At 38.5% G+C, this 27,184-nt stretch overlaps 1 protein-coding gene and 1 pseudogene across 1 annotated transcript in view; one reads left to right on the forward strand and one right to left on the reverse strand.

The window, feature by feature from the left end:
- Nucleotides 1–27,184, forward strand: part of LOC109249552 (uncharacterized) — a 276,220-nt gene that overhangs the window by 76,440 nt on the left and 172,596 nt on the right. The window contains exons 6-8 of the mRNA XM_053905327.1: nucleotides 1,504–1,590; nucleotides 8,439–8,519; nucleotides 12,236–12,381. Coding sequence (XP_053761302.1) covers nucleotides 1,504–1,590; nucleotides 8,439–8,519; nucleotides 12,236–12,381 — 314 coding nt within the window. The remainder of the gene's footprint in view (nucleotides 1–1,503; nucleotides 1,591–8,438; nucleotides 8,520–12,235; nucleotides 12,382–27,184) is intronic.
- Nucleotides 2,878–5,957, reverse strand: LOC109249541 (60S ribosomal protein L9-like; annotated as a pseudogene).

Here is a 27,184-nt window from a genome sequence, read left to right on the forward strand (position 1 = left end):
CATACCAGCCTAGTGGTTGTTGACAGATAAAGTAACAAAAATGAAACTCATTTATTTATTTTTTTCCTTTATTGAGACCTCAAGGAAAAGCAGATTTTCAGTTCTTGTACTTACTACGTTGATGGAACAGAGACTGACAGCAAAAATGTGCCAGTCCAGAAATATAAATTAAACCTCGGTTCATATCAAAATTCCATTTAGTCTTGGAAAAGGAAACGCTGGTTGGATTATTTTTGATCCTAAATCAAATATACCGTGGAGTATCACCGTGTGCCTAGTATATGTTAACCCTTTCCTGTGAACAATACTTTCAAAAGTACTATTGTTTTCAGACTACGATGCTTTATTTCTTGGACAGTGTTGGAGGCAACTTGAATTATCGTCAGAGTAGGTTATATTTTACTGAGTTCAAATTACTAGCAACGGACATGTACATTTCAGTCTGCAGGAAGTATGAAACTAGATTTGGAAAATTGATAACAGGCCCTTTTCTCTCTTACAAAGTCATATTCGATGCTGCAGGTTGATTATCGAGATAAGGACAAAGGTAAGTGGGAAACATAAAGTGAGAGTTTTTGGTTAGTTTGTTGAGAGCATTCATGTGTTTTGACCAAATTTCTGACTGCATCATTGGTACCTTCCCTTCATGTAACTTAACTTGACAGAACAAAAAAGACCTATAAGCAATACCATCTCTCACTTTCTTTTTTCTCTGTCTCTCTCCCTCTTCCTTCCTTCCTTCCTTTCTTCCTTCCTTCCTTCCTTCCCTCCCTTCCCTCCTTTCCTCCTTCCTTCCTCCCTTCCTTCCTTCCTTCCATTCCTTTCTTCCCTCCTTTCCTCCTTCCTTCCTCCTTTCCTTCCTTCCCTTCCTCCTTCCTTCCTTCCTTCCTTCCCTTCTTTCATTCCTTCCTTCTTTTCCTCCTTCCTTCCTTCTTTTCCTTCCTTCCTTCCTTCCTTCCTTCCTTCCTTCCTTCCTTCCTCCTCTCTCTCTCTCTCTCTATTTTCTCTCTCTCTCTCTCTTTTTATTCAACTGTCAACATGGAAATTTTCTACAGTTTCTCATAATGAAGGTACTAGTAAGTCGATGACAGAATTCTGGAAACAACAACACAGTTTACTTTGGGAATGATATACAAGCAGGCAAACACAACGATCGGTGAACTTGAAACATCACTGTAATCCAACAGTGTCCATTTTTTGAGTCTATCCTAAACATAATTTTGCTTCAGTTTTTTATATTATTATTCTAAAGTCTACATTTGATAATTTTCTCATTAATTTTTTAGCAACCGAAAGATAGCATGAACTTGTTTCTTGAATTACCTTTTCTGACCTTTTGCAAGATGATAATTACAAAAAAGGAGGCCTGGAAGGACTTGTACAAAAATTAAGCTTATAAAGTAGCTAAAATGGCCCTTCTGTGCTGGTGTCGATTTCAAAATTAACATTTTGGTTCATGTGCTTCTAATAATCACTGACCCTTACTTCGTGTACTTTCCACAGGAAATGAATACAGCAGAAATTACTTTGACCCACTGATGGATGAGGAAATAAACCCAAGGCAGTGTGGGATGGAGGTCAGCAGAGAGGGTGAGCTAGAATTAAGTATGTAATTTTTGTGTCAGAATATTCTTTTCCATTCATGAAAATGAGGTGACAAAGATCACACATGCAGTTCCGTTTAGATTTTGCAGCTTACAATTTAAATGGTAAGTTTTAACCACTAACAACGTGATGGGCAGCGAAGGTAATTTTTGATCAAGGACAGCCAGCTGGTCAGATAGAAGCAGCAAGAATTTGCTTTCATTTGACACGGGGCCTTAAGCAGTTTGGTGTCATTATAAGGCCTGTGTTATGTATATGAGGCGCATCATTCCTTTCCAAATGCCGCCTCTGCTCCTTGAGCTTAAAATGAGCATTCTTGGATGCAGTGCAAAATTCATCTAGCATATGGAGCTTCCGTGCCTAGTGACTACTGAATTCCTTTCATTGGAACGCATGGAACCACCACTTAAGTTTTGAACCACAAGGTGCAGTGATATGACTTCTTATTTCTTCTTCTGTAACCTTGAGTCTGGTTGCAGTTGTAAAATAACAAAGACCGTATTTCACCGTTGGGCGCCAGTCACAGAATCTGCACTTTTTAGTGAAAGAGAGGGGTAAATCCTCCGATAAAAGGGATCAAACACAGTGCAAACATTTTTTGAAAAGACAGTTTTCAGTAACTATGCCTAATTTTAGACGATACAGGATCAACGGGTATCATCAGAAGAGACATGTACAAGAGAAGGCGAGGACTTACTCTCAGGATAGTTTTTAGCAGTAGCCCAAAGCAAGGTGAACTGAAAATTGAAAAAAAAAAAAATCCCAGCCTTTTATTTGCCCAATACACTTGGGGGATGAAAGGTAATCCCAGTGAATTCTGGAGAGGACTTATTGGTTGGATTCTTCTTGAAGTCTGTTTTAATTCCTCGGAGATCACAATATATAGTTGCATTGGGGGGATTTTTGTAATGTCAGGACGAAAGTGGACTTAATAAGATGTTCGATAAGATATGAATGGCTCTACCCATGGACAAGTAAGTGTAATGGAATAAAATATTGTGGGTCACTCTCCCTTAGTCCGCAGTGATTGTCCAATGCCTGTACTTCCCTCTGGGTCCTACATTTTCAAGCAGGTGGCCACCTTTACATCCAGTTTGCCAACTATCTTCACCCTGGTTCAGCTTTGTTCTCATATTCATTTGTTTATCATTTGCTTTTTTCCCCCCCGAGTCAATACAGCTTTTATCGCATCTTGAAAATATCACAGATACGTCTGAAAAAAATCACCGGCATCTTGCTGTTTCTGTAGCTGGACGACTTAGATCTTACTCATCAGCCCTGGTGAACTGTTCCTTTCTCAGAAACATAGATAACATTCCCAAATTTTCTGACATCCTTGTTTTTAACGGTTGTAGCTTACCTAGTCAAAGCAACTGAGTTCAATCCAAGTTCAATGTCGTTTCCCTCAAGAATTCACTCATCTTTCTGGGCTTGAGAGATTGAACAAACAACGTCGGGCCTCATCGAAACCCAGCAGATGTATTTCTCACCCAAGAAATTCCGGATTCCAACAGGAGAACCATTCTCCTGAATAGCAATGTTGATGGGGAAGTGAGCATCCATAGACCTGATCTTGTAACGGAAGCCCAGTGTAACGCCCTTGACCGTGGTCTGTATGTGACTACGGATGCTGCAAACAGTAGCCAGTTTTTTCTTTTTTAAAAATTTTTAAAAAATATTTATTTTATTTTTGAGAGAGAGAGAGAGACAGAGTGTGAGCAGGAAAGGAGCAGAGAGAGAGGGAAACACGGAATCCAAAACAGGCTCCAAGCTCTGAGCTGTCAGCACAGAGCTCTACACGGGGCTCGAACCCACGAACTGTGAGATCATGACCTGAGCCGAAGTTGGACGCCCAACCGACTGAGCCACCCAGGTGCCCTGCCAGTTCTTTTCTGGTTCCCACCATTTGTCAAGTCAGAACCTCTTCCTTTTCTTTCCAAAGAGACTGAGCTCTGTATTGACCTGATTTAAGTCCCTTCACAGGATTCCTCCGGGGCCCTTCACGAGAACAGTGCTTCCCTTCAGAGTGATGTCGACATTTTCTGGAAGGTTGTCAGTCTCATTGCTGAGAATCGTCTTGATTCTTGCAGTAGGTGTGGCAAAGCTATTTATAATTTGTTCTCTACTTACTTCCAAAACAGTTTGAGGCAACGTATAATAGAAATGTAAATGTATGTGGTGAAAGCAGAGTTCAAATATAGATGAAAGAGGGATTTGGGGGCACCAAAAAAGGGAGAAGTAAATGTATGAGAAATAGAGGACGGTATTATACCTATACTCAAGCACTTATCTTACTTTGTGCTTCCTGGAATTTAAATATAAAGGGACATATGTTAGACAACGTTCAATGTTTCGTAGAATTTATGACTCTTTTTCAGTGTCAACAATCTACCAACACCACCACCATTTTCTCTTTTTAGCAATAAGTCCTGGCAGGATAGTATGTTAATTTTTATGTAACAAAGATTGTAGAAACAATGGACAATTGGTTCTTGGCTCTTGGTAAATACACTTTACTTAATATGGACTTCAGATCTCAGTGCTTCTATATACCATCCACTCCAAAGCTACACAGCGTTTTATTATTTTACAATTGTGTATATGATTTGATGTAGGTAATATTAGCTTACGTGTCAGGGGTCTCCAAAGAAACAGAGCACAGAACCAATAAATAGGCTCTCTTTTTGTTTGTATGTATTACATAATAATAATATACATGTATATAATACATATATTTTATGTATATATATGTGTGTGCATACACACACACACACACACACACACACACACACACATACAGAGGGAGAGATAGAGACAAAGAGTGACAAAAAGAAAGGGAGATTTATTTTTATTTTCCGAAATTGGTTCATGTGACTGTGGGGGCTGGCAAGTCGATCTGCAGGGCAGTAGGGCAGGCTGGTAGGATGGAGATTCAGGTAAAAGTTGATGTGAAATTCAGGCAAACATTGATATGCAGTCTTGAGACTGAATTCATCAGGGCAACAGACTGGAATGGAGGCATAGTTTCTATCTTGCCGTGTTGAGGAGAATGACTTCTTTGGGAAACCTGCATTTTCCCGTATGTCTTCAACTGATCAGATGAGGCCCACCCACATTATGTAGAGTAATTCGCTTTACTCAAAGTGTACCAACGTAAATGTCAATCACATCTAAGAAATACCGTCACAGCAGTATCAAGACTGACGTTTGACCAAACCACTGGGCCCCACAGCTTACCCCAGTTGACACATCAAGTTAACCATCACATGTTGAATTTATTTAATAATAACTAACTAATTCATAATAATACCTTACAGAGTGTTGAGGCCCATGGATTTGACACACAAAATGTGTTTTCCCTGATCACCAGACTTTAATTATGCTTCTCTTTCTCTCATCACTCTTTTTTTTTCCTTTGACATGCATCCTAGTTATTATTTACATATTTATCGCTATACTTATTTCTTTAGCAGCTTTCTTTTCCACTAAACCTTAAAGGTCCTTAGACTCCAGCGTAATGTTTGGCTCATAAGATACATGAGATCTCGTTCTTTGTTGCCTCTCAGCATCTCTGCTGTTCCTACCCAGTCTCGAGTGAACACCAGCTCCTATCTGGAATATTTTGGACTGCTTTTGTCCACATCCGTGCCTTCTCTCCTTTAATCTGTTGTCCACACAGCGTCTTGCCACTCCCTCATTGATGCTCTCTTATTGTTGCCTATTGCTTTCAAGGTAAAGACCAATATACTGTCCTTCTTCATCTCAGGTTCCTGCCACGTGCTCACTGCGCTCTGGCCACGTGGGACTTCTTCTTGTTCCTTATATTCATGGAGCTCTTTCTGGACACCAGACACTCACAGGTGCTGGGGCAGCCTCCTTACTGGCCATTGGACTCTCTTCCCGAAGTTTTGGCTTAAATGTCAATTTTCAACTCCCTTGACTAACCAAGGTGATGTTTCCCTGTATACCTTCTTTATCACACTCATACGGAATGATCACTAATCTCTTTATTAGTGAGGTTATCCGTGATATGTATTTCTCCCCATATTCTGAACACAGAGGGCAGAGATATTGCTTACCTTGTTCACTGATGAACTTTTTTAAGTTTATTTTTTTTTATTTTGAGAGAGACAGAGTCAGCATGAGGGGAGGCGCAGAGAGAGAGGGAGACAGAGAATCCCAAGCAAGCTCTGCCCTGCCAGCACAGAGCTAGACAAGGGGCTTGAACTCACGAAACTGTGAGATCGTGACCTGAGCTGAAACCAAGAGTCGGACACTTAACCGACTGAGCCACCCAGGTGCCCCATGCTGATGAATTTTTAAATCTTACCGCAGCAGATGGCATAGAACATGAGTCGACTTGAGGAATATTTGTTGAGTTCGTGTATAAATGACTAAACAAACGTGAAGTGCTAAGCATAATATCCAAAACCTGGCAAGTCTTCTGTAAACATTGGTTATTATGACTTACTGAGTGCTCAAGGGATGTCTTCAGGTGGGTATAGTAGCTCTGACCCACCAATGCAAAATCACCCAAAGTAGTTGTTATTATTTCCACTTTTAAGATGAAGAAACAAGCTTAGAAAGATTTAGTATTTTTCTTCAGATCACAGAGATCTGGCAAGCATGGAGGGGACCCCCATCTTTGGCTCTCTCTGTTCTCTTTCCCCTCGGGAGTTACATTTGTGCTGTTGGCTTTCTCTACCTTTCCCTTTGGGAATATTTCTGGAGGGGAAAATAAGCAGATTCATCCAAATTGTTGAATTTGAGTTTGAAGGGGACATTCTCTTGTTTTCAGTTTCTGTCTTATGTAACCCGTTTGACTCTCCAGGGTTTTACTGGGGCATCATTGAGGGGGTTTCCCTACCGGGTCTGCCTGGTAAGGAAAGAAACCAGAACCTCTATAACAATTATTGGTTAGGGGTCTCTTATTCAGGTTTCTCTCATACAACACCCCAAAAGTGGTCTAGAATTCATTACTTCATAGTGAAAACACAAACACTAATTCAGAATCACAGAATCTAAACTATTGAAAAAGTATGCACTTCATACACTTGCTAAATGGTTAACAAACAAGTAAAGGGGGTGGCTGCCCTTTACTGGGTACCTACTCTATGCCAGGAATGAAGCGAGGTGCTTTACGTGTGTTATCTTCTTAACCCTCACAACCATTTCATCTTTGGGGCAAGGAGATTCGAGTTCAGGGACTCTAAGAATCTGCCTCAGGTTACAGAGCGAGTAAGTGGCAGAGTTGGGATCTGGACGTAGGTTTGCCTCTCTCTAAAGATGTTATCTCTGTATTGATCCCATTTACCTTTTGGCTATCCATTCGTTTTAACATCCAAATGTATGTTCATTTATTCTTGTCTGTGACCCCCATCGGTGTGTCAGGACCACCAAGTCCTTATATTGAAGCTTTTATTACATCTGTAGGTATTTCCCCATCTATGCCTTTGCTATTGCTCATTGTTAACTTCCAAATGAGATTCTTTTATGAGCCATATATCAGCTTTGTAAGTTTTGTAACTGTTCCACTAAGAGTTATAACGATCCAGGCAATGCTGGAATGCAAGTTCATGCTTCCCTGATGCAAAATTTGCAAAATGGCTTCCAGAAATGGCCCCTCTCCATTTTCCCAAAGTGTTGGGGTGGTAGGAGGTTTGTGCTGGCCCTTGTCAGGAAAAGAACGCTTGCAGGTCAACTGCTACTTGGGAAAACCATCTGCAGGATTCAATGAGCAGAAGCTACTCAACTTTAAAGACCTTTTTAGGTTGCCCTTTCAACCATTCTATCTGACTCCAGCAACCTAAGCCTATGATTATAGGCTACACTGGATTTTTTCCCCAACACTAATGTTCAAAAGATCATAAGCATGGATAGAAAGGGGAGACCTGGAATTTTCAGGAGCTTCTAACTGGCTCAGTGAAGACCCCTCAAGGCTCTTCTAGACCACTTGGTGGTAGAGTTTCAGGTGTGAGTTCCAGAATTAATGACCATCTTCAGCATTGGCTCACCCATGGAGTGCAAAGAGAGAGATAAGTAGTAGGAATACTTGGGCTGGATTAAAACTACTACTGTAAAAGTGCAACCACAGTTTAGCTGGTTCACTTGCCTTCTATAGGAAGGGGAACATATTTGATGTATGTATGTATATTCGAATTCTAAGACTGGGGTGGTCATCCACATTAGCATCGTTTATGTTTGGTTCTTTCCAGCAGCAAATCTACCTGGATGATTCTTTAAACCCTCTTCCAGTGTCGTGTTTTTATGATTATGTGTTTTTTTTTCTTTGATTCTTTGGTTGTTTGTGTTTTTTGTACTGACATAACCTTGTTACTTTAGGTTCACAAAAGAACTAAGTAGCATTTGTATTTGCTATTATATTGCATTAGCATATATATGGGAATCTAAGACCACCTAACACCACCCATGTTTGTTTCTTATATATATTCAGTAAAAAATAAGTTATACGGCAAGTATTAGTAGAAAATGTTCATTTTGCTAAAATATTCTTTTCTATGATTTGACAAACCATAATGGCTTGTTCTGAAATGACTCTTGTGTAGTATATATCATATTCCATTGAATATTAGATCACTTTTAATGGAGAAGAAGTATCCTATTATGAATAGCCTGTGATATACATTTAAAAGTCCTTGTTCCAGTTATCATTGATTTACTAAAGGTTTTTTTTTTAATTTCAGAACAAGGCAGCATATTGGATAGAATTTGTGTCTATGACCTATAAATAACTAAATAGCCATAATGGTTGATAATTTCTTTTTGTAATTAAATTAACTGATGAGAAAGTTACCATAAATATGTTCTTTTAGCACCCCTGCAAGTTGATACTAGAATTCTCAATGATCGATTAATGAAGCTGTTTGAGGAGAGAGGACAAGGAGAAGCCCAAGGTAAGAGACTAATTATTTTCAACCTTTTGTATTAACATTAGTTGCAAATTCATTAAGACGGTTTCTTGCAAAAGCTAATCTGTATTAAATATAACCATTGATTGGTGACCTATGTGTGCTTCTGATGGCTGAAAATCCCTAAATATAGCTAAAGTTGGGGGGAAAGCTAAACATGGCCCAATTTTCTATAAGTACATAGAATTTATAACCCTAAATGGCAAAAATGATTTACTTACTATTGCGGGATCTTACAATGGCATATGGCATATTTGGATTCTCTAATATGAAGCCATTCTTTTTAAAGAGTGTGTTTTAGCTTTTAAATAAGTGCTTTGGGTGATAGAAGACAAGTAGTATATTGTCTTCAATCTTAGCATGGGAGTTCATATTTATGAATGTTAGGCTCTTTAAGTAAGTAATTCTCATGTGTATTAATCTAGGAATTTAAAGGTAATCCCTTAAAAACTAAAATCTAAATTCTTAGGTTAACACATACAAATTCATGCCAGAACCACACTGGAGTTTTTACCAAAGCATTAAGTGTCAGTTGTATACACATGCATTCAAATTCATGGGGAAAAATTCTATTTTTTTTTCTTTAGTGTTTGCTTAGTTCTTCTCAAATGATCATTTTGTCTTTCTTATTTATTTAAAAAAAATTTTTTTAACGTTTATTTATTTTTGAGACAGATAGAGACAGAGCATGAACGGGAGAGGGTCAGAGAGAGGGAGACACAGAATCTGAAACAGGCTCCAGGCTCTGAGCTGTCAGCACAGAGCCCGACGTGGGGCTCGAACTCACGGACCGCGAGATCATGACCTGAGCCGAAGTCGGCCGCTTAACCGACTGAACCACCCAGGCGCCCCTTGTCTTTCTTATTTAAATAATTCTTTAAAATTCATGTGAGGAGGCAGGACTCATGGTTAAGCCCTCTATATTTTATGGTATTTTTCTATTGACTTTATGTTTAATCTTCACCATTTACTAACTGTGTGACCTTGGGCCAATTTCTTAACGTTTCTTTGCCATTTCTGTCAAACGGACATATCACACTTGCCACAACGGGGTAGCTACGGGGATTAAATTATTAATTATTATGTGGGCAGACATCATAAGCACATACAGGGAATAATGAAGGTAACTGATGATAACTGATAATTGATGAAATGATGGTGAAGATAATTGATGATAATGAAAATATTAACACCAGCTAAACATTTACTGAGTTCTTACTAGGTGCCTGGCACTGTCTTAGGACCATTCTATTCTAAATAGTGTAAATATTAATTTATTTAAATGTCATAACAATTCTAAAGGTTAGGCCCCGTTTTTATTTATTTATTTATTTATTTATTTTTTTAACGTTTATTTATTTTTGAGACAGAGAGAGACAGAGCATGAATGGGGGAGGGGCAGAGAGAGAGGGAGACACAGAATCGGAAGCAGGCTCCAGGCTCTGAGCCATCAGCCCAGAGCCCGACGCGGGGCTCGAACTCACTGGCCGCGAGATCGTGACCTGAGCTGAAGTCGGACGCTTAACCGACTGAGCCACCCAGGCGCCCCTAGGCCCCATTTTTAAATCCCCATTTACAGAATAGCATCCCCTAAAAATTTTATTCCTGCCTAGATACATCTCCCCTTTGCTTTTTAATGATCAGATTGTGTAACTTTTTATTTCATTTTGTCTTTATAAACCAAACAAACTCATTTTTCAAGCCAGCTTGATCCCTCGTTTTGAGAAATCCTAACTTGAATAATCAATTAGTCAGGACTCCCCCGGAAAGCAGAATGCAGTAGAACCAATAGAAAGAGAGAGTTATGGGGGCTGGCAAGTCTGAAATCCTTAGGACCCACTGGTAGGGTGGGGATTCAGGTAAGAGTTGATATGAAATTCAGGCAGGAGTTGAAGGCTTGAGTCATAATCTCACAGGACAGCTGGCTGGAGATTCAAGTAAGATAGAGTTACAGTCGTGAGATGGAAATCCACAGAGCAGACCAGCAGGCCAAGAACTCAGGCCACGTTTCCTAGCTTGCAGTCTTGAGCAGTCTTGAGACTCAAGTCCTTCCTTTTTGGGACACCCCAATCTTTTAGTCTTAGGGCTTTCAGATGACTGGGTGAGGCCCACCCACATCATGAAGGGTGATCTATGTTGCTCAAAGTCTACTGACCTTCTAAATGTTAATCACACCTACAAATCCCATTGGATGGCAACATCTAGACCCGAATGTGAACAAACAGGACGCCACAGCCCAGCCAAGTGGACACATAAAATTAAACATCATAAATGGTTATGTTTGAGTAAGTGAGACGTCTATATTTTTAGTCTAATATCTGAGTCAGCAAATAGATATTGAATACCTTTTTGTGTGTGTGTGCTAAACATTGAGCAATGCACGTTTGTATCGATCATGTCCCTTCGATTCTGACACGTCTTTGCAACGTGGATCCTGGAAGCCACCCAGGTACACGTTTACAGGTAGCACCTAACAGGCTTTCGAAATCATTTGTGAGCTTACAAAAGGCTTATGGAACTTGCACAGTGAAGAGTCAGGCTGCTTATCAGTTATATTATACATGAGGATATAATTGAGCTCTAGAAGGTTTAAAGACTCGTGCAAGGCAAGACAGTGTATCCGTGAACAAGGAAGAAAGGCCAACAGGACTCTGGACACTGTAGTCCAGTGCTCTCTCTCTTCAGTTCCCCGCCTCACATCTTGCTGGAAACCAAGCTCTCTTCCTTTGGTTAAAAGTGCCCAGAGTTTTGTTAAAATTCTAACTTTGGAAGGTGTGGAAAATCCCATATTTTATCTTCCGGCATTTTTGTTTCCGAGCCTGGAAGAGAGACGTTTGTTTTATATTTACAGTGTCCATCCAGCTAGATGAAGAAATGCATTTTGTAGATGCTACCGTTTTCAGATGATCGAGAGAGAAATAACGTACATGCAGCGTTTATAGACATGCAGACATTTCTATGCAAATAAACAGGGCAACCCAAATAAAGTCCCTCTGTGTTTGCATAGCTTGGGAACTGTTCTCAGCGTTCCCCACTTGAAAAATGAACCCGGGGCACCTGGGTGGCTCGGTTGGTTAAGTGTCTGACTTTGGCTCAGGTTCGTGAGTTCAAGCCCCACATAGGGCTCTGTGCTGACAGCTCAGAGCCTGGAGCCTGCTTCGGATTCTGTGTCCCCCCTCTCTCCCTGCCCCTCCCCCACTCATGCTCCGTCTGTGTCTCTCTCTCAAAAATAAAGAAACATTAAAAGAAAAGAAAAATGAACCCAAGTGCACTGGCCTCTTCTGAACCTCTTCATCTCCTAAGTTGGTTTTAACAAAACAACAAGAACTGGTAGGTGTTGTGGTAAACAACATGTAATATTAAGGCACAGAAACACAGAGTATCTACACTTCAGGATCTATATGGTAAGTGGGAAAAAAGGCTGGAATGCGGAACCTATACTTTACCCACTTTGTGAGCATCACAGGAAGAGGAACAAAAGTTGTTGGCGTTGTGGTTGTGTTTTAATCTTAAAACTTGCCCCGGGCTTTCGCGATTTCCTGGTACATTAGACAGAAAATAATTTGCTTAAACTGTAGATTACGGAAAACCAAGCTTTATCCCCTATAAGACAAAAAAGTGGTTAGATTACTGTGTGTTCAGCCAACGTTAAATTGACATAGAGAAAGTCAAGTTTCGTGTGATCCTTTTGGGGTAAATAGATGGGAGCTGCCAGGAGGAGATTTTGGATTCTGAAGAGACAGTGAATTCCAGAAAGAGACCGGAATCCCACAAAGAGGGCAGCGAGGCATCTGAAGGATATGTTCAGAAAAATACAATTCTGCTTGGAAGTTCTTCTTTGGAACAGGTCAGCATTCAAATATACATCGATAAATGTTAAAATAATCGCTCTCCTTTTTTAAAAATATTTATGTATTTTGGGGAAAGCACAAGTGGGGGAGGGGCAGAGACAGGGGGACAGAGAATCTGAAGTGGGCTCCGTGCTGATAGGCTGACAGAAGAGAACCCCATGTGGGGCTCGAACTCATGAGCCCCGAGATCATGACCTGGGCCAAAGTCCCACACTCAATTGACTAAGCCACCCAGGTGCCCCAAGATCATCTTTTTCTAAGATAACAGTTGAAATGTCGGTCCTGCCCATTGTCTCTTGATTTTCCCAACCCATGCCTGTCTAGAACGCATGATTCATGACTCACCCAAATCTTTTCCCTCATTTTTCGTACACGTTGTATCATGCAGAACTCATGCTGTTTCTCAATATCAGTCCCAGCCCTCACACAATTTAGTTTTACTTCATCCGGTTTTACTTCATGCTAAGCTTGCTCACAGGTAGCATATTATGAATGGTCTGCAATGAAATCTGAAAACAGCATCAACATACTTGGATACAATTAAGAAAGTCCTTGGATCTGTTTTGCATGACACGTGAATAATCCGGTATTTGTGAAGTCACCGTTTAAAAGGGAACTTGGACATTTTAACTGTTGTGACTCATGCCCCACAAGGCCGTCTGTAGCCCATGGATTGTGTTGCCTTTGGAAACACTTTCCTGTTTTCTGTATGTGTTTCTGTTGATCCATGATGTGACATTATGTGCTCAGATCCACCAAAGAGAGAAGAAGCGTTACACATGGGTAGTTCCAGAGGGGTGTGTGTGTGTGTGTGTGTGTGTGTGTTGTTGTTGTTTGTGAAAGGTAAGCTGATTCAGGCCAAAAAGGAAAAAAATATCACGAGGGACAAGTTATATCCCCAGAAGGAGATGACTCATACATAAAATATCCAACACAAAGGAGGTACTCCTTAAATGGCAGGAAAGAAAGAATGGCGTTCTTCCCAGGGGAAAACCTAGTTATCTGCAACTGATTAAGAACAGGTACATCATATACAATAAATGATAAGAAATGTCCAGGAAGAGAGTTTAAAGATAAAATTATTTTATTTTTCGTTCAATACTTATTGGAAAAACAAGGTATTGTTGCGCCCCTGAATTTCTTCTGTGATCAAGTTTGTTAAAGCTATGCACCTAATTGATTGGTCTTGTTTCTGGCTGGGTCATTCTCAGACCTAAGTCATTTCATGCCTTTCCTACAAGCTTTCTAATGTCTAGGAGATAGAAAACGTCTTCATAAAAATTCGTAGGGTTAGTTTATTCAATTAAGTCACCAGGCTTTTGGGAGGTTTTAAGACACGATTTATGTGTAATATGCCATAATAAGGAAAATTATTTTCAGTTTTTGTCTTGATTTTACAAATAAAATGTTGGATTTAGTGTAGTGGAGGAATAATATGCTAGTTTGAACCAGGCATCTTCCAGGGGCACATTCTAAAAAGCTTACCAGTGTGTAAGGTGCCTGGGTGGCTCAGTTGGTTAAGCATCTGACTTCTTGATTTCGGCTCAGGTCATGATCTCAGGTTCCTGGGATCGAGCCCTGTGTCAGACTCTCCAATGACAGTGTAGAGACTGCTTACGACTTTGCCTCCCTCTCTCTCTGTCCTTCCCCTACTAGGGTGCTCTCTTTCTCTCTCTCAAAATAAATAAACATTAAAAAAAGCTTATCAGGGTGTATTAGCTACCCTTACTTTTTTAAATCCTTTTTTTTTTAAGTTTATTGACTTATTTTGAGAGAGGGGAGAGAGGCTGAGAGAGAGGGAGACTCTCAAGTAGCCTCTTCCCTCTCAGCACACAGCCTGACACAAGGCTGGAAATCACAAAAGTGTGAGATCAGGACCTGAGCTGAAATCAAGAGTGGGATGCTCAACCCACTGAGCCACCCCCTTTTCTAAATTCTTTACAACTGACTGGCATTTGGCAATGGGACTGAATCAAATCTAGTATTCTGCATGAGTGAAAATCACATCTGAACCCTCATTCCCCAAATACGAGCAAAAATGTAGAAGTGTAAAATCCATAATGAAATCTCCATAAATAAAAGACGGATTTCGTAAGACACTTTAACAGATTAACCAGTATATTTTCTGTAGGCCGGACTGTACTTACCTCTGTGGTTAATATAGAAAAAGTTTTGGAGATGAAATGGATTTTTATTTTTATTTATTTAAAATAATTTTTTTAGATGTTTATTCATTTTTGAAAGACAGAGAGAAACAGAGCACAAGCAGGGGTGGGGCAGAGAGTGGCGGGGGGGACACAGACTCTGAAGCAGGCTCCAGGCTCTGAGCTGTCAGCACAGAGCTCAATGTGGGGCTCGAACTCATGAACCATGAGATCATGACCTGAGCCAAAGTCGGCCTCTCAACCGACTGAGCCACCCAGGCGCCCTTGAAATGGATTTTTATAAATCGCTAAGGACATTTACATGAGCTCAACTTCTACATGATTACTTGAACCAATACAGTCGCTTCTGTATCACTCCTTAAATATTATATTAAATATAAATTAAGATATCATGAATAAAATTATAAAGATAAACAGAACAACAGCACAAACATCATATCATGGTGAGAAAAAAAAAGCAGTGGTGACTTTCCACATGTTAATTCAAGGGATTGGTTAAATCTACATAAGAAAAATTTACTGTCCAATTTATGGCACTCACGTTTCCTTCTTTAGCCTCCATTGTAGGTATTTAGTTTTCTTCCTCATTAGTTACCTGGCATACGTTTTTGAACATCCCAGGAAACAAAAGGTTTCAGATGGGGGCATTCTTGTCAGAGCTGACTGGCATTGAAGGAGAAACAGGTTACCATGTAGAATGAGTAAACACATTCCACTGATGTCATCTTTGCTCTGAAAAATCTTTATCTAATGCAGTCACAATCAATTGTTGATTTACTTACTGTCAGTTCACATTCCATCAGCACCTCCAAGTGAAAAGAGATTTGCAAAATGAAAACATGTTATTAGTTGTTACTTTTTTTTCACTGAGATTTCATATATTACCTTTTTTTTTTTTTGCTGTGATTGATAGTATTTTAGTTTTAGTTCCTACTAAAAGATAAAATTGTTTCCATCTTTTCTTTCCTCCTTTCCAATAGTAGGATCTATTAGGCAAGTGGGGTCACTGGAGAAATTTATGTCATTAAAAAAACGTGTGGACACGTAGCAGAACAGCAACCTGAGAGTGACAAAGACAACTAATTTTGCAATCAGGCAAAATTGGACGATCCGAGCATCTATCTGAGGTGTTGGACATGGTCTAAGGATAGCGTTTTAGATATCTAGAGACTGAGTAGGCTGGTCATTCTTCAAAAAAAATCCCCATTAACATAATTTCTTAGAAATGAAAAGTTAGCATCTCTAAACTCCCAGAAAGTTTGAGGTTCTGTTATGGTATACAGATCTAAAGTGCAAAATTCTTTATTTCAGATGCATTTCTTTTAGTATTCAAGTAAGTCATAGGGTATGGTTTATGTGCTCCTATGAAAATCCAGGAGCCTACTAGGACATGCTCCAGAACAGGAAGCCACTCCACTTCTGTATGGAATTGAGTCATGGAAGGAGAAAGTGCCGTGATTTGGAGTACAGGTTCATATGTGCTGATACAACTATATGTACATAGGAAAAGACAAAGTAGGAGAGCTGAACAATCTTTGGTAGGTTGCCACGTTCTATGAATCTTCTAGATCCTTTTCTACATTCGCATAGTTAAAATTGTAGTAAAGTTGTTCCTGACATGTCTAGCCATTCATTCCCCTTTGTCTTTTATTAATATATAGTCCACCACCAATAACAATCAGGCTTCCTCAGAGTTCAAGGCAAGTTCCAAGTGGCTGTATTAGCATTTTGACCAGATATCCTTTTACCTGTAGTAAAACAGATCAACATTTCTGAAACAAAGTTATTGAGGCAAATCAATCACAAAACATGATTTTTTTAATGTATATTTTTAAAACAAAATAGGATCAGTTTGACACATTATTTAATAATTCTATTCTGTTCTTTGCCCAACTCTCCCCATTCTCATGTAAAGTTCCTTGTCTAACCAAATTTCCTTCAGAAACTCAGCCTTCAATTATATATCAGCAAATGAAAATTTGTGCTGAATGAGACATAAATGAGGATAGTACATTATGTTCAAAGGAAAGGAACCCCATACATGATATTTAACACTCAAAATAGTACTTCAACAAATATGTCAAGATACGCTTTATTCCATGATCTCCTGTACAGAAAGGGTCATTTTTTTCTAATCTTCAAAACCAAGTACAGAGACTGGCAGAAAACATAAAGTATAGTCTAGTTAAATTTTTTTTTAAATGTTTTATTTATTTGTGTGTGTGTGTGTGTGTGTGTGTGAGAGAGAGAGAGAGAGAGAGAGAGAGAGAGAGAGAGAGAGCTGTCAGCATAGAGCCTGATGCAGGGCTTGAACTCACAAACCATGAGATCATGACCTGAGCCAAAGTCAGAAGTTAACCAAGTGAGCCACCCACGGGCCCCAGTATACTCTTATTTTTAAATGAATGAATGAATAAATGAGTGAGTGCTGTCGATAACTAATAGGGCAAAATTATCATGGATATCATTAGCATAGAGATGTTCTCTGATATTAATTTTCTCTAATACAGTCTAATGTCATTATGTGGACATTATGTTAGGATTCGGTACTTTCATGCATATCATCTCAATTATATTGAAAAATATTTGTGTCGTAGGATAAAGAAAAATAGTTTTTATGTCTTATGAGCTTATTGAGGTATAATTGAAAAATGAAATTGTAGTATATTTAAAGTGTGTACTGTAATGATTTGGTATACTTTTTGTTTGTTTTCATGAGAGTGCTTAAGATCTACTGTCTTAGCAAACTTCAAATGTACAATATACTATTAACAATAGTCACGATGATGCACATTAGACCTTTAGAACTTACTCAACGTACAACTGGAAATTTGTGCCTTTGAGCAACATTTCCCCACTTCTCATATTCCCCATCCCTGGCAATTACCATTCTATTCTGTTTCTATGAATTTGACAATTTGTTTTTGTTTTTTTAGATTCCGCATATAAGGGATACCATACACTATTTGTCCTTTTCTGTCTGGCATATTTCACTTATCATAAAAATCGGCACAAATTAGGTATAAAGAAATGTGTATCAACATGATAAAAACCATCTGTGACAAGCCCATAGCTATCATCACACTCCATGGTGAAAAGCTGAAAGCTTATCCTCTAAGATTAGAAACAAGACACAAATGCCACTTCCATGCAACATAGTACTGGAAGTCCTAGCCAGAGCAATTAGATAAGAAAAAGAAATAAAAGGCATCCAAATCAGAAAAAAGTTCTTAATACAATAGTGAACATTCATTGCATACCTACTGATTCTATTCTAAACACTGCATAATTTAACCTTGTAACTGCCTTAAGAACAAATTATCATTTTCATTTTATAGAAGACCAACGTGAGGCACAGAGAGGCTAACACGTTTCTCAAGTTAAAGTTTTGCAGCTAAGTTGCTGAGTCAGGATTCAAACTTCAACAATTTTAACCATTACATTATGCTTTTAGTGGCAGTTCACAGTATTCAAAGAATATGGCTCTTTTACATAAAATGTTCTGTCATTTATCTGGTATTTTTGGAGGAAGGGACATTCTAGACCAATTAACTGCTTTTCATATCCTTTAAATTATTCCGTAGGGAATATACACCGATATATTTTGTGAAGTGAGTGATAACACTTTCATCTTGTACTTGGTAAAACCAAGAAAAACCAAATTGAGGCGTGTTTAGAATAGCTTAAAGGCTCAGTGACATTCTTTGCGGTGAAACTGGTAAAATAATGTCCAATAAAGAATGAATCACAAAATAATCATTCCATTATTTTTGAAAATACAGAGCATTAAAAATGGCTCACATCTTTACCCTGCCTACCATTGAATTCATACCTTATACACTTTCTTTCACCTTAAAAAAGGCCTTTCATTCCCCAAATATATACTGCACTAAAAATAAAATTCTTCTCCACTGTGTAGCCAGTTACATTCTACTGCCATTATCTTTAGGGAACCCAGTCTGTCCCTTTTCTTTACATTTTACCTTGTATTCTCTGAGTAAGTGCCATATCTCTATCATGTTCTCCTCACCTTGAAGTTAGGAGCTTTATCCTTTTGTGTTGTCTTTCTATCCAACACCCATCCCGGAGTTCAGTCTTTACTCATTAGATATTTGTTGAATGGGCATTTGATACGTAGCATATTGGGTAAAGGAATTATTGCAGACACGTCTGAACCATTCACCTCCTAACTTGTATCTTTATAAGGTCATGAATCCAATTAGAATTTTTATATGTTAAGACTAAACAAAGTCATTACAGCCTGTTGCTACTGTTCTTTGTATTCTTCAATTCTAGCTGCCATAACAAAATACCACAGACTGGGTGGCTTAAACAACAGGTGTTTTGTTTTCCCACTGTTCTGGAGGCTGCAAGTCTGAGATCAGGGTGCCAGAATGGTTGGTTTCTGGAGAGATTCCCCTCTCTTGATTGTAGGTGGCTGCCTTCCCCTGTATCCTCACATGGTGGGGAAAGAGTGAGAGAGAGGGTGAGAGAGCAAATCTTCGGCTCTCTTTATGAGGGCAGTTACCCCATCACGAAGGTTCTACCCTCACCACCTCATCTAAATCTAATTATCTCCCAAAGGCACCATCTCAACGAGAGTCACATTGGGATTAAGGTTTAAACAGATGGATTTTGCTGGAACACAATTCAGTCCGTAGAACTCTTCCTTAAAAAATAGGAGATTTTCATGAAAACTTTTCTGCATAGATCTTAGCTCATGAAAAATTCATTTACCCTGAGTACTGAAGAATGGACTTGTTTCAGCTGAAGTGCTTCTAGTGGCTGAGTGCTTTGTTTATTTTAGAATAGAGCTATGCATGGGAGAGAGGCCTCAGGCTGAGAAAGAAGGCTGCTGGGAGACAGGTGGATTGCCCAGGCTCCAAGAAGTTGTACTCCTTCTTGCCCATCAGAGACCCAAAGTGCTTCTAAATATTCCTGGAAGAAGATTTTTGACATGCGCTTTTAGGAGGGACAAAGTAAAATAAAATTGCCTACTTTCTCACTAATATTTATAACCTTTTCTTCAATCTTTTGAAGTCTGATTTGTACCATAATGACTCTGTGCCATCTATCCATTTTGAAAGGGGGAAATCTTTTCAAACAGGTGCTGAATACGTACCTTTTTTTTTTTTTGCTATTCCAATTGCTCACGTTGAGTGTTTAATGGGTTAGAATATGGACAGTGAAACATGGTTTGAGAAGAAGCAGAAAACGCATTTATATTCCTGTGATTGAAAATTTCCAGCAAAACCAACGATTTGACGCTTAGGTTCTTTTTTTTTTTTTTAATTTTATTTTTTTAATTTACATCCAAATTAGCATATAGTGCAACAATGATTTCAGGAGTAGATTCCTTAATGCCCCTTACCCATTTAGCCCATATCCCCTCCCACAACCCCTCCAGGAGCCCTCAGTTTGTTCTCCATATTTCAGAGTCTCTTATATTTTGTCCCCCCTCCCTGTTTTTATATTTTTTTGCTTCCCTTCCCTCATGTGCATCCATTCTGTGTCTTAAAGTCCTCATATAAGTGAAGTCATATGATATTTGTCTTTCTCTGACTGGACCACGTTCTTACACCATACACAAAAAAAAACTCAAAATGGATGAAACACCTAAATGTAAGACAGGAAGCCATCAAAATCCTCGAGGAGAAAGCAAGCAAAGACTCTTAGTTTCTTTAAATGAAAAATTGGATTACCTAATTTCCAAAGAAAACTGAAGTGAGTGAGTGTGTGTGTGCATGCGTGTGTGCTTGTGCATGTGCATGTGTGTGTGTGTGCGTGAGAGAGAGAGAGAGAGAGAGAGAGAGAGAGAGAGAAGAATTGATTAAGGATCATTAAAATGAAAAAAAGGGGGTATAGAAGAAAATAACCTTAAATTTTTTTTTAATTTAAATTCAGATTAGTTAATATACAGTGTAGTCTTGCAGGAGTAGAACCCAGTGATTCATCTCTTACATATGACACCCAGTGCTCATCCCAACAAGTGCCCTCCTTAATGCCCATCACCCATTTAACCCATCCCCCCCACCTACCTTCCCCCGCCCCCCCCCCCCCCAGCAACCTCCAGTTTGTTCTCTGTACTTAAGAGTCTCTTACGGTTTGCCTCCCTCTCTGTTTTTAATCTTAATGAGAACTTTTGACGCTGAGCCTTTTGTACCAAATCGGTTGAAATGTGAGTTCTTTGTAGAATTTGCACACATCCAAGAAAAACTCCCAATATGTGAAACCCTCTAAACCCAGGGTAGGTATATTTGCAAAGACTTCCCAACCGGAACCGTGAGACTACAGGAAGCCCATTTCCAATATGTCTGCATAACAGCAATTAATATTAACAAGAATTATATCTGAATATGGAGAGAAACAGCCTTCTTAACTTTTACCTCCTTTTTTCCCCCTAATAAGTTATTGCTGACCACAATGCTCATTAGTGGCACAATAAAAAGGACCTAGTGGTAAATAATAACAATTCTTTGTAGTTATACAGTGCCTTTGATCAGAACAGCTCAAAGCCTTCGTGACTCATTAATTTTTGAAATACCTCCGTGAAGTATGAGGGTGTCAAGGATTACTACCTTCGTTTCATAAACAGAGAAAACCGACTTTTGCTAGAAACTGTCCCAAGGTCATTCAATGATTTGGTGACAGTAGCAGGGATATAATCTATAAGCCAGAGATAATTAGAGCAAAGACCAACAGTGCTCAACAGAAACCAGCAGCTTCTGAGAGATTGCGGAGAAACTTTATGTAACGCTTGGAAATAATACTGCTTTTAGAAACATATTTCTTTTATTTGGCTTTTATTTGAATCACGTCTTCTGTTAATAATGGAGAGCTCTCCACAGTTTCACATTTAGATCACTTAGTTTGGGGATATTTCCTTGGGGCTTTTCTGTATTTTTATTTCTTCTATTTGAAGAAAGAGTGTACATTTTCTTCAAAACCATTCAGATTAATTACTAGTAGAAAAAAAGAAGAAAATAACTATGTATATACACACACCTATGTATGCTTAGTCAAATGTTAATCTATTTCATCCATTGATTTTGAAAAACATTAAAAAATACCTTGCGCTCTGCTTCATTGTAATTCTCATCTGGGTGGAGTTTAAGATGCATTATTATCATTATTATTTTTCAAAAACTCACTTCTCAGTTTCAATTGGAAATGACACTCAAAGGATGGCAGATCATATTTTCTTTAAAACTTGTCTCAAAACCCCCTCCTTGTGTGGTTTATTGGAAGAATAAAAATTTATCTTTTACATGATTGCTTTTTCATTGCTCCTTTGCTCTGCTATGGTAATTCAAGCTTTCAAAGACTTGTGCCTAAGGATGCTTGTGGAGTGGCAGAGTCTATAAGAACAGGTATTATCTTGTTTGTACACACACACACACACACACACACACACACACGGGATTTTGTATTTTATGTTTTTGTCCCCACTCCCAGATTCCTAAGTATATCACAGTTTTATACATAGTAGACCTTCAAGATTGTCCATTGATTTCCTTGTCATTTGGCTGAGGGTTTACTTTTTTCATATTATCCATTTTGTTTTTATGACACACCAAGCCTCTCTTATTATTATCTCTTCTGGTCTTCAGAGGAAACTCAGTATTACTGTTTGTTTAAATGTGGTCTACCGACCTCTCTCAGGATACCTGAGGTGCTAACTAGAATGCATATTCTTGAGAACCAATACAGACTTACTGTCTCAAAATCTCTGTGACAGGACCCTTAGATTGTCTAGTTTAATGCAGACCTTCTAGAAGGTTCTATACACATTAAATGAAAGGTCTTGTCCTATCTTATAATCATAGATAATTCTTCCATAGCACTCACTCTGTATCAAGCATTTTGCGGTGTTATGATTTTAAAAAAAGGTATCTTGCTAAGAACATAAATTCCTACTCTCCATATAAATTTGTAATGTACCAATCACATGTGAGATGACAAGACTTTTAAGATACGAGGTAGAATTTCAGATTTAGTTGGCAATAAGTCATAAAATTAGTATAGAAAAGTCTTGACTGCCCTTCATTCAAATTGAGTTGCTTTTTAAAAAATTATCTTTGTTTTTTTTTTCTTCCCCTCCCCCATGGAAAGGAGGTTAGAGTGGGAGAGAGCCAAAGCATAAGAGACTCTTAAAAACTGAGAACAAACTGAGGGTTGATGGGGGGTGGGAGGGAGAGGAGGGTGGGTGATGGGTATTGAGGAGGGCACCTGTTGGGATGAGCACTGGGCGTTGTATGGAAACCAATTTGACAGTCAACTTCATATATTGAAAAAAAATTATCTTTGGAGTGGCAATTTGATTTCATCAAGATCTTCTTTTTCTATGGTAGAGTGGTTTTATTCTATCTTTAGGTCTCAGTCATAGATAATGAGACATTTTCAGGAAAGTTTTGGACTTTATCATCATCCTTCCATTGTCAGTTTTTGTTCTTAGGTTCTTAAATTTTTCTCACAAATAAACTATCTCCAAGAAACCATTTTTTTTTTCAGGAATATTTTTGGGGCAACTGAGGAAGTTTGGCTATAGAAAGGATATTAGAAGATATGAAACAATTAGCTGCCACCAGTACTCATGACAGTGTGGAATTGGTGGGAGAATGGACAAATGGATCAATGTAAATAAAAAGAAGCCCGGAAATAGGCTCACACAAATATAGTCAACTGAGTTTTGATAGAAGAGCAAAAAATTTGGTGGAGAAAGAAAGTCTTTTCTCTGAACAGTGCTGGAACATGTGGACATCCACATGCCAAAAAATAAAAAAATAAAAATAAAAATAAGAACAGAACCTAGACACGAACCTTACACCCTTTGCAAAAGTTAACCCGAAATTGATCAGAGACTTAAACGTAGAATACGAAACGATAAAATTTCTAGAAGACAGCATAAGAGACATTTTAGATGACTTCAGGAACGTTGATAACTTTTTAGATACAACACCAAAGGCATGATCCAGGCAGGGAATAATTTACGAGCTGAACTTGATTAAAGACTTCTGGTCTGTGAAAGACAGTATTAAGAGAATAAAGAGACAAGCCAGAGACTGGGAGAAAATATTTCCAGACACATCTGAAAAAGGACTGCTATTCATACTATACAAAGAACTCTTAAAACTCAACAAGAAGAAAATGAACGACATGTTGGGCCTGTTAAGAGATGCTGAATGTCCTATGTCACTAGGGGCATGCAAATTAAAACAACAGTGAGGTAGGACTACAAGCCTATTAGAATGGCCGAAACTCAAAACAGTGACAACATCAAATGCTGGTGAGGAATTGGAACAATAAGAACTCTCATTCCTTGCTGGCTGGAATGCAAAATGGCACAGCCGCTTTGCAAGACAGTTTAACAATTTCTTACTAAACTAAACGTACTCTGACTGCACGATCCAGCAATCACTCTCCTCGATATTAACCCAGATGAGTTGGAGACTTATGTTTTCACAGAAATTTGCATATGGATGTTTATAGCAGTTTTATTCATAATTGCCAAAACTTGGAAACAACCAAGATGTCCTTCAATAGGTAAATGGATAAGTAAACTGTGGAACATTCTGACAACAGATTATCATTTAGTACTAGAAAGAAATGAGCTATCAAGCCTTTTCGTGAAAAGATATGGAGAAACCTTACATGAATATTACTAAGTTAAAGAAGCCAATCTGAAGAGGTTACATAATGATTCTCACTACATGATATTCTGGAAAAGGTAAGATAGGGAGGCAATAAAAACATCAGGGATTAGGTGGGAGGGAAGGGTGATTAGGCAGAGGAGAAAGAATTTTTTGGGCAATGAAGCTATTTGGTATGATACTGTAATGGTAGATACATGTGACTGTACATTTGTCAAAATCCATAGAATGTACAACAGAGTGAGCCACAACATAGATTATGGACTTTGGGTGATAAAGATACGGCAATGTGGATTCGTTGGTTTTAACAAATATACCACTCAGGTGTGAGATGTTGACCATGTGTGTGTGGGGGGGGTGTGAATCTGTCGGGGCAAGGGGAGTTTGGGAACGCTCTGTATTTTCTGCTCATTTTTACTGCAAACCTAAAACTACTCTAAAAATAGTCTATTTAAAAAATAGTGTTAATTTCGTATGGTGTCATAATGATATGGTTAGGAAGAAAATGCACCCTTTCAGATGGATACTAAAATATTTAATGGCGAAATGCCAAAATGTTTTTGATTTACTTTAAAGGTTTTCAATTTGTGTGTGTGTGTGTGTGTGTGTGTGTGTGTGTGTGTGTGTAAAGCAAATATGGCAAGAATTAATCATTAGTAAATCTAGATAATGGGGATATGTTAAATTCATTATGTAATTATTTCTACCACTTTTATATATATTCAACATTCATAATTAAAAGTAAAAATAAACACTTTATCCAATTAACATATGTTAATTTTTAAAAATGTTAGATTGGTTCATGTTGATTTGTTTGACTAATGTGCCATCCGCTGGGGCAGGAATTTTTGTTACCTCATTAGTTTTTCTGCACACAACCACAGAGAGATGTGTGATGATCACCATGTTTCAAGTGCAGAAATTGCAGCTGAGATCTTCTTATCCTCTCCCGATTTTTCATCTGGAATTCCCAGATGCCCCTTTGCTCTTGACTTCTCAGAGTTTCTTCCATTCCGTTCTGTGAAGTGGATACTGTAGCCTTTTGTTGTAGGAGGTCATGTAAATATTCTTTCCCATCTTTGTATCTGTGGATTCTTACATTCCTCATGCCTTTCCCTTAGGGTCATTAAAACTCAAGCCTCACGATTGATGGAATTGACTAAAGTATATTTAAGCAGCATGTCATTCAAATTATTTTTCTTAAAAAAGCAATTTTCTACTGTTGATTTAGAGACCAAGAGATCTTCTTTAGCCAGCATAATTTCTGATTAACTAATTTCATCTGTACAAAATTACGTAAGCAAACCTGAAACAAGCCTCCATCATTTTTTTTTTTTTTTTGCCTTTGGATTTAACAGTATTTTCAAAAGTGAACCAAATAGAGCAAATAACCCCCAGGCAGAGCAAATGACTCTAATGGCGATCTCCTATACATTGTTTTGGTGGAAAGACTGAAAATGAAGATAAAAATGTGACAGCCCAAAGGGTGAAGAACCTCCATGTGTTCTATTAAATAACAGTTTTGAATGTGAATATGTAGGATTATCTTTTCAGGAGTTCAGAAAGGGAAGAGAATTGAGAAGTCTTTTCTTTGGGCTGTCAAAACCTCTCTTCTGACGGACCATGTGATTTCCAGCAGTGCTTGGTGGTCTAAAATTGCATGGAGAGACTTTTGTTTTTCAGTTTCTTTAATTAATTAAGTTTTTATTTGGTTTCAATTCCATTATTTGTGGTAGCATAAGATCACAAATAAAACATTAGAATTGTAGTTGATGGGAATTAACCTTTTATGTGTCGGAGGTGTGAGTTCTGGGTCCCGAAGCTCGGACTAGCTCTGTATTACTTGGGTGAAACAGTCAAAAAATCTGGATCTTGGTTTTCATATTTGCACAATTCAACGGCATTTGATCACTTGTAAGTTTCTCTTTCAGTTCTAAAATATTAATGGTGCTACCTTACGTTTAAGTACAATAGTCATTAAAAAGATAGCAGGTAATCCCAAATTCATGAAATGTTGAGTATTTTCTTCTTTCTGGGTCGATTAAACTTCACATTAATACTTCTAAAATTTTTGTGAGCATTAAGGCCACCTGAGGTGCATGCTGAGGTGTGGGTTCTTTGCTGGTTTTGGAGTACGACCAGGAAAGGACATTTTCAATAATTCCTCGAAATGATTCTGCTGCACATTGTGCTCAGGTGGTATTTGGGTAACTGTGCGCTATAAGTCGTGCTTGGGGACGGTGCTCAAACTTTTCTGTCTAACGATCGTATGGAAACTGATTTCCTGACTGTTAACAGAAGCTCCCTTCTGAACTGATTCTTACCCAGGGAGAGGGCTTTGCCGGTGAGGATGTGGCAGAGTGATAAATATAAAAGCAGGGAAGCATGGTTTGAATAGCCTTCTAGGTGATTCTCAAATATTGTTTGACAGGGCTGGCATGGTGGTGGCAGAAAACTTGACTCTGTCCACAATCTTGGCAGTTAAGAACACTGATTGAAATAACATGAGTACATATATGAAGCACTGTATAACTTGCTTAAAAATATTTTGAGTTGGGGCCCCTGGATGGCTCAGTTGGTTAAACATCGGACTCTTGATCTCAGGTCAGGTGTTGATCTCAGGGTCATGAGTTCAAGCCCCGTGTTGGGCTCCATGCTGGGTGTGAAGCCTACTTAAAAAATTTATATATTTGACTGAATGTGTATATTATACTGTAAAGCATTCACAGAGAAAAAGGCAAATCAAAGAAGTTTTTTCAATGGAAGAAGAATCCCTGATCCTAATTCATTTTTCTTTACTGTGGGCCATAGCTCTCCAAATCCCCAGCTCTGAAGATCCCCAACTTCCCCCATATTCCATTCTAAGTTATTCCCTTTTCCTCATCTTCATGATCTCAAGAACTAATTTTTTACCTTTTGGGTTTTGTCTGTTATTTGTTCATTTTCTATGTAATTGATTTCTTCCCTTATCTTCATTATTTCTT

This window comes from Panthera pardus, unplaced genomic scaffold (assembly GCF_024362965.1).
Source record: "Panthera pardus isolate Hobbes unplaced genomic scaffold, ASM2436296v1 HiC_scaffold_17, whole genome shotgun sequence".
Lineage (NCBI taxonomy): Eukaryota > Metazoa > Chordata > Mammalia > Carnivora > Felidae > Panthera > Panthera pardus.